Source organism: Onychomys torridus, chromosome 1, assembly GCF_903995425.1.
Source record: "Onychomys torridus chromosome 1, mOncTor1.1, whole genome shotgun sequence".
NCBI classification, from domain to species: Eukaryota; Metazoa; Chordata; class Mammalia; order Rodentia; family Cricetidae; genus Onychomys; species Onychomys torridus.
The window spans coordinates 172641596-172656653 of NC_050443.1; the positions used below are offsets into that span (position 1 = coordinate 172641596).

Genomic DNA, 15058 nt, shown 5'->3' on the forward strand with positions numbered 1-15058 from the left:
TGAGTGAGTCTCTCCGCGCTAGGCGCCCCCGAGAGAGGCAGCAGGCGCCCGCCACTTCCTCTTTCTCGCTCTGACTAAGACACCCTCCCTCCATCCTGCTCCAGGGGTGGAGGCGGGTGCCCGCACGCCCCGCCTAGGGGGCGTGGTCAGCGCCGAGGGGCGGGGAAACACCCATATTTGGCCTTATATGGGCAGTCACGTCACAGGACGCGCACTCATTCACATAAAACGCTGCGCGGCCGGCGGAATCCCCGGCTTTCTGGGGCAGCGAGTGGCGGGGCCTGGTGCTGAGATCGCGGGGCGTGAAGAGCGTCGCGCGGCCCCCCGCGCCGGGCACCGTTTGCAAGGCCATAGCCCTGCGGGGTGGCCGCCGGTCCTCGGCCGCCCGCACGCCGGCCTTGGGCAGCTGTGGGGCGCGCAGCGCCGGGCCGCTGGGTGGCAGCGGCATGAAGGTCACGTCGCTCGACGGGCGCCAGCTGCGCAAGATGCTCCGCAAGGAGGCAGAGGCGCGCTGCGTGGTGCTCGACTGCCGGCCCTACCTGGCCTTCGCCGCGTCCAGCGTGCGCGGCTCGCTCAACGTCAACCTCAACTCGGTGGTGCTGCGGCGGGCCCGGGGCGGCGCGGTGTCTGCGCGCTACGTGCTGCCCGACGAGGCGGCGCGCGCCCGGCTGCTGCAGGAGGGCGGCGGCGGCGTGGCGGCGGTAGTCGTGCTGGACCAGGGCAGCCGCCACTGGCAGAAGCTGAGGGAGGAGAGCGCCGCGCGCGTCGTGCTCACCTCGCTGCTGGCCTGCCTGCCCGCCGGCCCGCGGGTCTACTTCCTTAAAGGTGAGCTCGTCCGGGAGCAGAGGGGTCCCTTGCCACCCGCCCTCCTTCCCCTGCACCCTGTGCCGGGACACCGGGGGCCCCAGGGATTCTGGACTGGAGAAAGTCACAACTTGAGGGAGTGTGCACCCCGGGGTTTCACGTGCGCTTGGGAGGTCCTTGCAAACGTCAGCGTCCGGGGCTTCCTTCTCCCCACCCGCCTTTCCTCGAAAGCGTCTGGTAACTTGTCTGTCCTCTGGGCTGGGTGGGCTGGGAAGGTGCTTCGGAGGGCGCGTGCCGGTCTGGCGCCGTTTGCAGACCCACGGGGGTCGGAATCTTTCTTAACAGATCTGGCGCGATCAAACGAGTCGAGACCCTCCCCCGGGAGAGTGGCGCCGCGGTGTCCCCTTTCTTCCCGCCTAGACGATTACAGTACGCTAGGCAGTGTCTTGGTGGGCCTCTTGCCTTTTTGACCCTGGCAAGTCCCGCCCCTTCCTCTCCCTTTATTGCTTTTTATTGTTTTCCTCCAGCCTCCTTCTCCCATCCTAGGCCTTTCTCAAGCTTAATTTGGAGCTGACAGCTTTCCCACCCCTTTCGTCCTCTCTTCCCCAGCAGGGGATTATCGCTGGGACTGCTGCCTCAGTTAGAGCCGGCCAACTGGCCAGCCGGGTTAGGAGAGGTGCCGCAGGGGCTGTGAGATACGGAGGAGATTCTGTGGCCTTTGATTTTAGGCCTTCAAGGGCTGCCTCCAGGCCCGACCATTTCACCTGCTGCGGAGATAACTTTGGCTTCCGGTTGTGGGTGGGTGAATTACTCTCAAACCCCACATCATTGATTTCTGGGTCATTTCCTGTGACTGCTCTTGCCGCCTAACCTCAAAAGTGTGGGAACCCTGGCCTGGGTGCAGAGGTGAACTCGGATAGGGCCCCAGAATTCTTCTGACTGAACAGCTTGTGCCAGAACATGTGGTTCAGAATTCAGGTGTAGTGAGCTAGGACCCTGTTTCAAAGCCATGCAACTTGGAATTTCACATACTGCAGGCCAGGAAGATTCCAGAGGCTTGTGAGGAGCTCCCTATCTATTAGCACCTCTTGCTAACTGTCCCTTGTTGATCCCATTGGGAGATAACAGGAGAGGATGACAGCTGCAAGGTGTGGAGGTGGCCTTCTCTAAGCTCTGCAGCAGTCTCTCACTTTTTAAAAATGAAGTAACATATATCCAGGTGAAAATGAATAGCACAAAGTGTGTATAAGGAAATGTCAGTACTCAGACCCTAAAACCTAGTTCCTCTCCCCAGAAACAATACCAGTGATTTCTTGTCAGCCTTTAGATAATTCCTCTTATGGATAGATTTTAAACAAATGGAATCCTTCTAGTTCTCAATTCTGCCCCTTTCACCCAACTGGAGACATCCCATGTTGCTTCATGATAGTGCTTGGTGATGAACACTCGGTTGCTTCCAGCCTGGCTGTGTGAAGGAAAGGGTAGATGTCCTTGTAAGGTGCTCTGGCATGTGCAGTCTCATCTTTCCTTCAAACCATGAAAACTCCAAATTCAAAAGTGATGTGCATTTGGGATTTCAGTAGAAATTGCTACCCTTAAAACACTGCCGAAGTTCACACTGTTGCAGAGGAGAATTCCTTTATCTTAAATAGCCCATGTCCAGATGGACACTCGGGCTTTGACCTGGTGGCATACAGATGTTGGTGCCAGGCCTTTTGCACTTCCTACAGCCTCCTCTCCCACTGAAATGAAGACCAATTGGGTAGCCGGTGCTTATTTATATATAGTGCTGTGTGCCGCCTCTTCCTCTGGCAGCACAGTGATCATTGGAAGTAAACTCACTCTGGAAAAGGTTGAAGCAGCCTTAGGAATTGCTAGAACTCTTGCAATTTGAATGAGACACAAATGAGACACCACAGAAGAATGTCTGTCTCCACACCTCCGATGGGAGTGGGTGGAGGGCAGAGACCTAATCTCCTGACCCCAGTTTGAAGAGGCAAGCCCTGTTTATCTGTCCTTCAGCTACACTGAGACACTTCGCCTGTTTCATTTTGTTAACTGGCAAGCAGTCTCCGGCCCTAACCAGCACCTCTCTCTGCCTTCCTGCCTGCCAGCTCTTAAACGATCTATTTAAGGCCTAGAGATGAGGTGGCCTGAAGGCTTCTCTTCCCAAAGCTTTGTCCTCAAGTTTGGGAGTGCCTGGGCTATTCTTTCTCCAGATGCCCACAAACCTGTCATTTTGTTTCTTGGAACCCAAACTGTTGAACCCAGACCTGGCCTTGTGATTTACTGACTAGGAAATGCAACCCCAGCCCCGCTCCCCAGGCTATGATGGTTAGTGTAAATCTGTAACATTCCCTCTGCCTCCTACAAGGGAAGGGGGCTGCCTAGGGAAGCTAAGCCACCAAAGCCTTCACCTCTACTCCCTTCCCCTTCTTCATGACAGAGAACACAACCATTTGTGGAGGACCAGAAGTTTCTCCAGAGAGCCAGTGGGCTCTTTGTCTAGTGACCCCAGGGGAGATTTGGGAGTACTAAATGGGGGCAGGGGCAGGGGCAGAAGCAGAGAGGAAGCCAGAATGACAAGATGACTCATTCTAGGAATTGGCTGCAGCTCCTGGGAGGGAGTTGGAGCCTGCCATGCAATCCATTAACCATTTGCTGACTGCAGGAGTGAGCCCCCACTGTCGGGCTATCTAGTACCAAAAGAGGAAGCCAAAGGAAGCTTCTATGAAAGGCCCTGCCCCAGGGTGCTTACATACCTGATGATTTGACACCAAGTGAACCCTTGAGGCTAGTGAACCCTTGGGTTTTCTGGAGGCTCTCAGCCGTACCTCAGGTTGCTGGTTGTGAAACAGAAGGTCCCTAAGCAAGAACGTGTCCACCTACAATGCCTTGGCTTTCCATGGGCCCCCAGGCCAGATTCGCCGGTTCTTCCCCACTAATCCGGAGACCATTGATGTGGGTGCATTTCTGTTACCTGGTCATTTTTACTACTATTACTACTACTACTACTACTACTTCTTCTTCTTCTTCTTCTTCTTCTTCTTCTTCTTCTTCTTCTTCTTCTTCTTCTTCTTCTTCTCCTCCTCCTCCTCCTCCTCCTCCTCCTCCTCCTCCTTCTTCTCCTTCTTCTTCTCCTCCTCCTCCTCCTCCTCCTCCTCCTCCTCCTCCTCCTCCTCCTTCTTCTTCTTCTTCTTCTTTCTTCTTGTCTTGCTGTATAGCCCAGGCTGGCCTTCAACTCATAACCCTCCTAATTCAGTCTCCAACTGCTAAGAATATAGGCATGTGCTACCATCCTCAGCTTTAGAGGACACCTTTTAGCCTCAAGTGAACCTTCTGGAGGAACTGAAATGTAATACCTGCATCCTTACATGCCCAGAAGTCTGCCTGCATTCTTCCATTTGGTTTAGAATGTATTCACTTGATTTATGACTAAGTTGGACCTACAGAAGGGCTTGTCTGGGACCTTAGGACCTTAGGAGTGAGAAAGGGCATGCTTCTCTGAATGGGAGAGGATACAGCTATGCTTTTGCCTAGAGCAAATGGGCCAGGGGAAAAAACAGTTAAGGAGTCTCATACTCACATCTTTGTTTTAGGTAAACAGGAAAAAAATTGCTTTTGTTTTCTGAGAGGATATGGTTAATATTTACCAGATGCCAGATAAGCTGCTTCTGATAGACACAAAAAGTTAGTCATTGTCCCTCATTGAGAGACCTCTAAAAACTTTATTATTTCTTTATGTGTGTATGTGTGGCTGTATGTGTACCGTGTATGTATAGGAACCCAAAGAGGTCAGAATAAGGTGCTAGACCTCCCCACCCACCCACCCACCCCCAACTTGAATTGCAGGTGTTGTGAGATGCCATGTAGGTGTTGCAAACTGAACCCCAGGTTCTCTGCAAGAGCAATAAGTGCTCTTAACTGCTGAGCTATCCATCTCTCTAGCCCCAAATGACAAAATTGTAGATGTGTGTGGGTAGGGGGGTGGGAGGGGTGTGGGAGTAAAGTCCATTTTTTTTAATTCTAAAATAAATTACATTTATTTACTTACATTTTTTTTTTATTGAGCGTGCATGTGTCGGAGTGCACATGTGGAGCCCAGAGGATGACTTGCAGGAATTGATTCTCTCACTGTGTTACATGGTTCTCGGATGGAGTCGGGTGGTCAGGTCTGGTGGCAGGTGGCTTTACGCACTGGGCCAGCTCACTTGCTCTTGTTCGTTTTTTATTTCTCAGAAGTTGTTACTTCAGCAGGCTTGTGTGTGCTAACTGTCACACAGTCGGGGTGGATGTTTTCTGACAGTCCGAGAGCCCAGTGTCAGTTTCCTGTCTCACCTCTGTTTGTTCATTTGTTTTTAAAGGGGGATATGAGACTTTCTACTCACAATATCCTGATTGCTGTGTGGATGTGAAGCCCATTTCCCAAGAGAAGATGGAAAGTGAGAGAGGCCTCCTCAGCCAGTGTGGAAAGCCCGTTCTTAGTGTCACCTACAGACCAGCCTATGACCAGGTATGTGGGTCCCTGATCCTGCCTTTGTGCCTCCTCAGCACCCTGACTCAGCTTGATTCTTCGTGATACTGTTCTTCAGAGCGCTGCTGTGGCTTGCCCACGGGGTCCCATTGTAGAGTTAGTGGGCAGTCTTCCAGTACACACACAGCTAACTATGTTCCGGGGGCCACAGGATGCTGGGCAGCTTCTGGAGAAAAGAGGAAGTGAGAGGGGAACATTGTTATTAGCTGCCATGGGCAGTTCAGGGAAGCTTGCAAATACTGGTTTAAATTTCCCTGAAGACATTCAGAGCTGACTTTCAGGCTTCCTGTATTGTTTGTTTGTTTATGGCTGTTGTTTTATTTGATATGTGTGACTTTTTTGCCTGTATATATGTATGTGCACCACATGCATGCCTGCAAAGGTCGGAAACTAGACATGCAGAGGGTTAGGAGCTGCCACGGGGTGCTGGGAATCAAGAACAAATGCTCTTAGCTGCCACGCAATCTCTCCAGCCCCATTCTCTCTTGTTTTTTTGGGATAGGCTTGCTGTGTAGCCCAGGGTAGCCTTGACTTAGGATCCTCCTCCCTGAACCTCCCAAAGACTGGGGTTGTAGGCTTGTGCCTCTGTCCTTGGCTGTCTCCTGAAGGTTTCTGGTGTTATTTTCATAGATTCTGGTAACAGAGGAAATGGAGATACTTTTTTTTTTGAGCTGAGGATCGAACCCAGGGCCTTGTGCTTGCTAGGCAAACGCTCTACCACTGAGCTAAATCCCCAACCCCCAGGAAATGGAGGTACTAGAAAGCTAGATGTTTCTGTAAGCATATGGGTTTGGTTGTTGTTGTTGTTGTTTTTCCTTTAAAAATGGTATACTTTGCACAACTCACTGACAGGAAGCTGGGTACCTATAAAATGATGAGGGAGTATGGGGAAAAAGCAGGCAAAAGTCCAGGCCTGACAGAAACCAGAGCTCAGACCTCGCCTTGCAGTCTCACAGAGGGCAAGGCACTTCTCATAGGCCAGTGGGGGGTCTGACCATATCACTCCTGCCGCTGGTCCACAGCAGCCCCAGGCTTAGGCAGCGGCTCTTCAATTCCCTGCTCCAGTTCCTCCTAGAACCTTCTGCCCTTTGGCCTACACATATGACTTGGAAGCAGTTTTTCAGTCTTTCCCTCAAAACAAATTTTCCCTCAATAGCAAAGCCTAATAAAGAGCCTTCTAGATATGGCTGAAAATGTAAGCTCCCTGCCCTGGGAAAAGCTCAGCCCCTGGAGACAGAGTTCTAAATACAAGCAGGTGGCCTTGCTTCTAATGGGATTCATGGTCATTGGAAGCCTCTTAACCTGGCCAGATGCCAGAGTCGTGGGTTCTATTTGTTTTCTTTCAAAAACAACCAGCATGTGGGATGAACCTGCAGCCACAGTGTGTGTTTAAGCTGGACACCTACGTGTGTGTGTGTGTGTGTGTGTGTGTGTGTGTGTGTGTGTGTGTGTGTTTGTGTTGGGATTGTGTCCGGCCACTTTCTCAGAAAGTGGAAGAGAAGTAGGAATTGGCAGCAGGTTGTGAACGCTCTGCAGACCTTTGGCCCACTGAGGTGGGGTGCTCTGGTGTGTCTTCAGCATGCACCTAGGGATCCCCATACACTGAGAGGCCGAGTGAAGCTGGCATAGCCTCTGAGTCTTCTGACAGCTTTGGTGTCTTCCTCTTGAGTTGATCAGAAGATTCGGAAAAGGAGAGAAAGAGAATTTCAGAGGTGTGATGGGCCAAGCTGCAGGGGAAATTGGATGGCATCTCAGGCTGGTGTATCAGCATTTTCCAGGCACTGAGAGGTTTTAGGCAGTGTCCAGCCTGCTTCTCTGGGGGGGGGGGGTGGCTATTGGTGCCATGGGGCAAGGGGGGTAGGGTGGGGCTGTAGCTGATCGAAGGTAGGATGGAATTAGACTTGAGCCTCTGACCTCTTTCTCAAGAAGGGTCTACCATCTCTACCATTTTTCTAGTTTCTAACCAGTGAGGCGCTTGGACTGGGCTGGGTTGGGCTGGGCACAGGGGACAATCTGCCCTCAGGCCAAGACCAGAGCTGTTGGGATTGCTGTCAGGATCCGCCCGGTGTCTTCCCCACGGAGAGAAGCTGGGTTCTATTTACTCGTTTTCAGCTGGATGAAGATGGCAGCGGCATATATACAAGTTGATAATGCAGCCACTATTCCTGTATGTCTTACCAATTATCCCAGGAGGATAGAAATTATCCCCAGTTTTCATTCAGGGCTTAGAGAAGCTGCCCGAGGTCCTCTCTGTGAGAAGCGAGGACTCCACCCAGAGTGCTTTTTACTAGAGAATTTCTAGAGAAATGCAAGAAAGAAGGGAAGTATTTTCTTCCTATTTTTACCTGAAATACTGAAATCTAAGCTGGGTACACCCCCATAATACCAGCACTGTCAGGATAAGGCACAAGGATTGCTGTAAGTTCAAAGACAGCCTGAGCTACACACACAGTGAGTGCCATCCAGGCCAGCCTGGCACATGCAGAGACCGTGTGTCAGGGAGGGGTAAAACAGAGTTAGCCCTGTTTCCTCATTCTGAGCTGCAAAACAAGACTCAGAAGACCTGCCGCTCATGCTGAACACACAGTTCTCAGTCCTGGCTCTCCCTCTGACTGTCCCTGACACAATTTCATCCCATTGGAGCCTCTAGTAACTGTCTGTAAAATGGCATTATTACTATCTTACAGGTCAGTTTGAAGATTAGAATATAGGTATCTCAAGCCGTGGAAATTGTAGGTGCTAATAAAAATGCTGGTTGTAGATGTGTAACTCAGTTGGTAGAGTGCTTGGCTTCCAAACACCGAAGCCCTGGATTCAGTCTCTAGTACCACATAAACTGGGTATGGAGGTGCATGCCTTTAAAAATGCCAGCATTGGGAGTCAGAGGCAGGAATATCAGATTACACCCTGTGCCCAGCCCAGCTATGTATAGTTTGAGGCCAGCCTGAGCTACGTGGGATCCCATCTCAAAAAGTGTGTGTGTGTGTGTGTGTGTGTCTGTGTGTGTGTGTGTTCCCATGCTGGTTACATAAATTCTCTTACTTTCTTCTATGTAGTTAAATTGACTTTTGTTAAACATCTTGAGTGCTGGGTGGGTTTAGACGTGCTTGCTGCTGACCCCTACCCTCATCTCTTGGTCCTTTACCTTTTTCCTTACTATGGGTCTGGCTAAGAATTTCCACCTACCCCTTTTCTGGGGCAGGAAATGGGGGGCTCCAACAGTCACTGGCCTTCGCTTGGCACCTTAGAACCCTGTAAATGTGCAGATTACTAAATCTGTCTAGCCCAGAGCTCCATTTCAGTTTCACTTAGGGGGTAGGTGCTCTTTGGCTCTGCCTTTGTAGGGAGCTTCCGAGCTAGAAGCCTGCGGCGTGGGTGATGACCTCAGCTTCCAACTCCTACACTCCATGTGAAGGTCAGGGTGGGGAAGCCCCTCTGCTGTGGTCTAACAGCTCTTCTGAGTCTAGATTCTGAGTAGGTAGATTCTAAGAAACATACTTTTTTTGCGGGGGTGGGGGTGGGTGGGAGGTGGGGTGGGGTGGGGGATGGTACTTTTACCATCCCTAAAATGTAGATCAACAGTGTGTCAGGGTTTATGCAGTACATGATATAAAACGCTGTAAAGGAGGAGACTTTGTCAAACTCTTTTCCATGTTAGCTGTGGATTAAGAAGCTGCCCAGCAGGGACAATGCCTTTCCCTGGTTGTCTCGGGAGAGTTCAAACTTAAACAAGAGCCCTTTCAGTTCTGACCACTTCCCACCTGGGAAGGCTGCTAGGACTTCTAACCTCCTCGATCATGCAAAAAATGAAACTCTGGTCCCTGTGAGTTTTGCTGTCACAGAGTCACAAGGGTAGAGGGTTTGCTGGGATGGAGGTGCCACCTACACCTTTGGCTGACTTGCCCTGGCTCTGAACTCTCTACCTGGGAACCAGAAAGGGAACCTCCCACCTTACGAAACAGATAGGTCAGGGTTGTTGTTTTTTCTTCTCCCAAATGAGCAAGCTAATCCAATATTTCCTGGTTGTCCTTTGTTCCTGCTTCTAGGGTGGCCCCGTTGAAATCCTTCCCTTCCTCTACCTTGGAAGTGCCTACCATGCATCCAAGTGCGAGTTCCTCGCCAACCTGCACATCACAGCCCTGCTGAATGTTTCCCGCCGGGCCTCCGAGGCCTGCACCACCCACCTACACTACAAATGGATCCCTGTGGAGGACAGCCACACCGCTGACATTAGCTCCCACTTTCAAGAAGCAATAGAGTTTATCGGTAGGTTTGGCCAACCCCCGTCCGTTGTTTTGGAGTGGAATATATATTCTTATCTTTTGATATCTTGGTATGGTTACCTTCTTGGAGAGAAAGGAATCTGTTTTTGAAAATGGCAGCTTCTGTAGCTCTGGGTGGCCTCAAATTTGCTACGCAATCAAGAATGACTTTGAAGCCCTGATTTTCTTCCACCTGCCAACTGGTGGGATCAGGAACCTACCACTGTACCAGAAAAGTGTCCTGTGTATGCAGCCCAAAGACTTGGGACCAAGAACAGGAGCGTTAGCCATCTCAAAGGCAAGGGGAGGACTGAGTTCCTATGATTAAGAGTTTTAGTTTCCGAGATAAATGAATTAATATCATTGCATGGCGGTGCTTTGCTGCTCTGGTTATTGTTTCAACCAGTCGGGAGCAGGGTGCGTGCGTGTGTGCGTGTGTATGATGTTCCACAGGAGGGGATCAGGGGGCGAGCCTCCTTCTACGTAGGTTAGGCTATTTTTAAAGCAAACAGAAGGCTGGAGGGAGCACTTCTTACGCACCAAGCCTCCAGGGCCCGGCTGCTTTGCACAGTTCTGGCAAATGGCTTTGGAGGCAATTTATTTTGCATTTTCAGCTAACTCTGGATTACAAAGATAGTGCTGGACTCCAGCCCCACGCCTTGTGCACAGAAAACCTGACATCTTTTGCATCCCTGAAGCCCAGTGAGGTAGTTGTCATTTTCCAAGCCTGAGGACTGAGGCCTCTCGTCCCTCTGCCCAGAGAGCCTGGGCCCTCAGGTGTTTTGTTACTCAGTGTTCCTCGGTTGCCCTCACATTCTGGGTCTCTTTCCCCCGTTGTGTTTAGCCTGACTTTTCTGTTTCGAATGTACAAACACACTCATGATCCTGACCTCTTCCTTCTTTCTCTTTAACATGCAGAGTTGTTGGGATTGAGACATCATCTTCCTATGTCTTGTTAAAGGCAGGTGTTAGGCACAAGGGTGATTACTTAGTGCAAGCAGCAATTAAGGGCCCCCTCAAGCCACGTGGAAAGGCCTGCTCACCACACACAGTGTCATAAGAAGTCTTGACAAACTCACCAGAGAGAGGCACAGGCTGCGGCTTTCCTTGTCACCTGAGCCACTAGGCTGAGAAGCAGCCAAGGTGGTGGGTTCTGGGTGGGACACTTGGCTTTTCATGCCCTTGGGAAGGCTCTGCCCTCCTCAGCTGTTCCTTAATTACCTGGATAGCTGTAGAATGAGGTCATGCAACCTGCCCCTGTCCAGTTCTGGGAAACCTCCCTCCACATCCGGTGTGTATGTTGTGTCTGTTTGTGGACACACTCCTACAGTCCCGTTTCAAAAGCACCTGATGTTTTTTAAACCCAGACACATCCTCTGCTAATAAGCACTGGCCCTTTCTAAGGGAGGAGGATGCTGTGGTTGGCAAGAGCCTGAGGTTTGGAAAGCGTTTCTGAAACAGTGCATTCCATATCCTTTTGGTGCTTGAATGTGCCATTGGCCCCAAATGCTCACAGCCAGTGGAGGAGCAAGGGAAAACTCTGTAATTGCCCTCAACCCCATAATCCCAAGGATAGGGACAAGGGGGCGTGTCTCGCCTTTGAACTGACTTACAGGGACTCTTGTTGGGGGCCGGCTCTTTATGATTCCTTTTGGATCGATGAGTTGCGGTACCTCCAGGGATCTTCTGGGCATGCTCTGGAGTTTTGTTGTCCAGATCTCAAAGGTTCCTCCCTGACCCCTTAGAAATTTGATCTTTGAAACAGAGCCCTTCTCAGACTTCCGGAACTTTAAGCACATGGTGGAAGGTAGTAAGAGGAGTGACATTTTCCTTCACTTTTTTTTTTTAATACTATGGATTTCCACAGTACCAGTTATAGCTACATCTAACTTCCTGTGAGGTAATTAATTACGTCCTCACTATCAAGAGGGAATTGGCAAGACCTTTTGGGTGATTTTGATTTGATATGTGTTCACCTGTAGCCTTTCCTGTTTTTAGCAGTTGTTTTGCTGGAAAGAGTAGAGCAGGGACAGAGGGACTCTTCTCTCTCTCTCTCTCTCTCTCTCTCTCTCTCTCACACACACACACACACACACACACACACACACACACACACTCTGTCATAGTAAGCAGAAGAATGCTAACTGATGGTGGGAACTTTACAGCAGTGACTCCCATTGTTGAGCAAGATGGAGTTTGCAAACGCCATTTATGTCCTCCGTCTAGTAAGCGTCACTGAGCCAGGACTATAATTAGTGGCCAGGCACTGTTTGTTGTGTGTTTGGTGATGAGAACCCTGGAACCTCACCAAGCATCCCGCCCTGTCACAGCAAGACAGTGTGCTCAGGGAATCCAGCAGACCTCTTCCAGGATAGGGCTTATGTCGTCACCATTAATGTCAGAACTGGAGAGGCTAAGTTGTTTGTCCAGGTCAATCTTTGAGCCTCGAACACCCAGGAAATTACATATACCCCATAAAAATACATATGATTTTGAGGATTTTCTGGTGCCCCTTTGAATCTGATCTAGAACACCAGTTAAGATGCTGTCTCTAGACAGGACGTTTCCAGTCTGTCACTTTCAGAAAGGATCTGGGCAATTGTCCTGGGAAACAGTTTCACAGATTAAAGTCCTACATGGGGACATGTGTCATTGGAATTTCGTAGCCCAAGCTGGTCTTGAACTTGTGGTCCACCCATTCATCTCTCAGATGTTGGGAATATAGACTGTAGGTATAAACCCTGCTGGGCTTGAGGACCATGGCCCTTGAACTTGTGCAGTGGAGGACCACTAGGTCACGGAGGTTGTCCTGTGTGTCCTGCATTTGGTCCTGCCTTTAGAGTCCAGTTCTGACCTACTGCCTTTATGCTTCCTTCCAGACTGTGTCAAGGAAGAAGGAGGCAAGGTCCTCGTCCACTGTGAGGCTGGGGTCTCCCGGTCACCCACCATCTGCATGGCGTACCTCATGAAGACCAAGCAGTTCCGCCTGAAGGAGGCCTTCGACTACGTCAGGCAGAGGAGGAGCGTGGTCTCTCCCAACTTTGGCTTCATGGGACAGCTTCTTCAGTATGAATCTGAGATCTTGCCTTCCACACCCACCCCCCAGCCTCCGTCCCGCCAAGGGGAGGCAGCCAGCTCCTCCTTTATAGACCACTTACAGACACTGAGCCCTGATATGCAGGGTGCCTACTGCACATTTCCTACCTCAGCGCTGGCACCAGTGCCCACCCACTCCACAGTCGCAGAGCTCCACAGGAGCCCTGTGGCCACAGCCACGTCCTGCTGAGACTGGGATCAGCTCCCAGGGAATCTCCAAGAGCAACTGTGATTTTTGTTTTTTTTTTTTAACTCGAGGACATTTCAAACCCGTGCAATACTGAAGACCTCTCTCTGTCCCGCTGCCCCAGTGAGATGGTGGTGGTCACCAGGCTTGCAGGCGCACTTCAGACTGACCCCGAGGACAGCTTCTCGGACCGTAGGAAGGCCAAGCCATGACTCCGGCACAGCCCGTGCTGGTTACTGTACTTCCAGAACCCTGCCCACTCAGGACCTCCCCATCCTTGCACCTCAAGAAGCTCGCCTTTTCATTTCAAGCATAAGGCAATAAATACCCGCAGCAGAGTGGGAGTGAGATGCCACTGGACCAGGGGAGAAGGCAGAGACAAGCCAGTTCATTTAGAAGGAAGCACAATTTTCACTCTGTTTTTTGAACTTTGGCAAATTTTGTCTGTCTCTGTCACTTCAAGGAATAAGCTGGTCACCACCCAGTCAGAAAAGTTACCCCTGCTAGATCCGTCAAGGCAGAAGAACCTGACAATCTGAACCCAGAAGTGTTTTTGAGATTCTGTCTTGGGTCCCATGAGAGCTACTGGCTGAAGGAGGAGATGCTGAGCCATCCGGTTTTCTTTGTCACCAAGGGTTCCTCCATGACCTTGGACTCCAGCAGGATTCTTATGCGTACTTGAACCTGTCCCATTGTATCTCTCTTTCAAACAACTCTGGTATCATTCAAAGAGTTTTGGGACCCTAGACCAAAAGTCACTCCTTTGAGGAAGTGACAGGAAGTACCCCAGAAAAGGGGTGTGCACTGTGTTCTGGGTCAGTGGTAGTGACAGTCCTTACTTAGCTTAGCGTCCTTCTGTGTGTCGATGTGTTGTCCATTGTGACACTTGTTCCCCTCCCTGCCCCTGGGGGGGTTGTCTTCAAACTACTGATTCTGGGATTTGCATCTTTTACAATGTGGTACTACTTATGTTCTTTGATAGGTTATTTCTCCAGGGGAAAGGCAATAAGTCCCCCAAACCCCATGTGAATGTGAAGAAAAGCAGTATGTTGCCTGTTGTTGTTTTTTTACATAGTGCAAAATAAAAATAACATAAAGTAAAAAGTACTTGTTCCTGTTAGTGATGACTTGGGATAGGAAGGAGTCCTTTTGAGCAGGGACTTAAAGCGTGCCTTGCTGTTTTCTGTGTTTATTTTTAAATTTTTGTTTTATACATGTGGGTGTTTGGCCTCTACACCACATGCGCACCTCATACCTGCAGAGGCCAGAAGAGGGTGTCACATTCCCTAGAACTGGAGGTAGAGATAGTTGTGAACTGCCATGTGGGTACTGGAAATCAAATCCAGGTCCTCTGGAAGAGCAGCCAGTGTGCACTTCACTGTTTGAGCATCTCTCCAGCTCCATTTTATCCAAATGAACGGTAGGGTGGGGTATCGTGGATGGGAAGCACTGTGTTTGCTCTTGACTCTGATTTTAGCCAGGACATAGAATGTTGCTAGAAAAGCCCTCAAGGTGGCCAGACCTCCCACCTCAGCTCTCTCCTTAACAGTCTGCTTTAACTTCTGGTTCCCCAGCCCTGAAGCGGACTGAAAGGAGTTAGATGCTCTTCAGAGGTCCTGGAAATGCACAGCCCTTTTTCCAGAAAACCCACGTGCCAGGCTTGGGGCCAGCCTCCCTCTGCCCTGCCTGGCACACGACAGACTCAGGAAAGGCTGGCTAGAGATAGTTGAGGGATAGAGGTTCCCCTTAATGGCCTGCCTCCCTCTTTTTACCCTTATAACTAGTTCTCCCAGATAACTCCCTCTGGAGTTCCTAGGTAAATCCCGCAGTGAGTGGGTTTCAATCCAAGTGAAGCTCCATGTGCCTCCTGAGTCATTCCCTGTGCGTAAGTGGAGGAAGGAAAAAGCAGAATCAACTGTGTGGCTGGTACAGACTAAGTTGCAGAGTCAGGGCATGGTCCCTAACTCGGGCCAACAGGAAAATGACTGGCTTTTATGCCGTCCCACTCAGCTGATGCTTCCAGCCAAACCTCTCACTTCAGAAGGGCCCAAAGAGCTCTCCAGCTACCCCAGTGTGCACTTTGCTGGCAAATAGCAAGGCAGCAGCAGAGTAGCCCAGCTTTCCCCAAACACAGCATCCTAAGCTGTATGAGACCTTGCTGTCTTCCTTTAAGGA

General features: G+C 50.5%; 1 protein-coding gene across 1 annotated transcript; it reads left to right on the forward strand.

Annotated features, from left to right (window-relative positions):
- The first annotated feature begins 216 nt into the window (after positions 1 to 216).
- On the forward strand, positions 217 to 13965 carry Dusp5 (dual specificity phosphatase 5). Its single transcript, XM_036194514.1, has 4 exons — positions 217 to 825; positions 5169 to 5317; positions 9385 to 9604; positions 12480 to 13965. Exons 1-4 carry the CDS (start codon positions 447 to 449, stop codon positions 12884 to 12886), a joined length of 1155 nt encoding a protein of 384 aa, XP_036050407.1. The 5' UTR covers positions 217 to 446; the 3' UTR covers positions 12887 to 13965.
- Positions 13966 to 15058: the final 1093 nt, after the last annotated feature.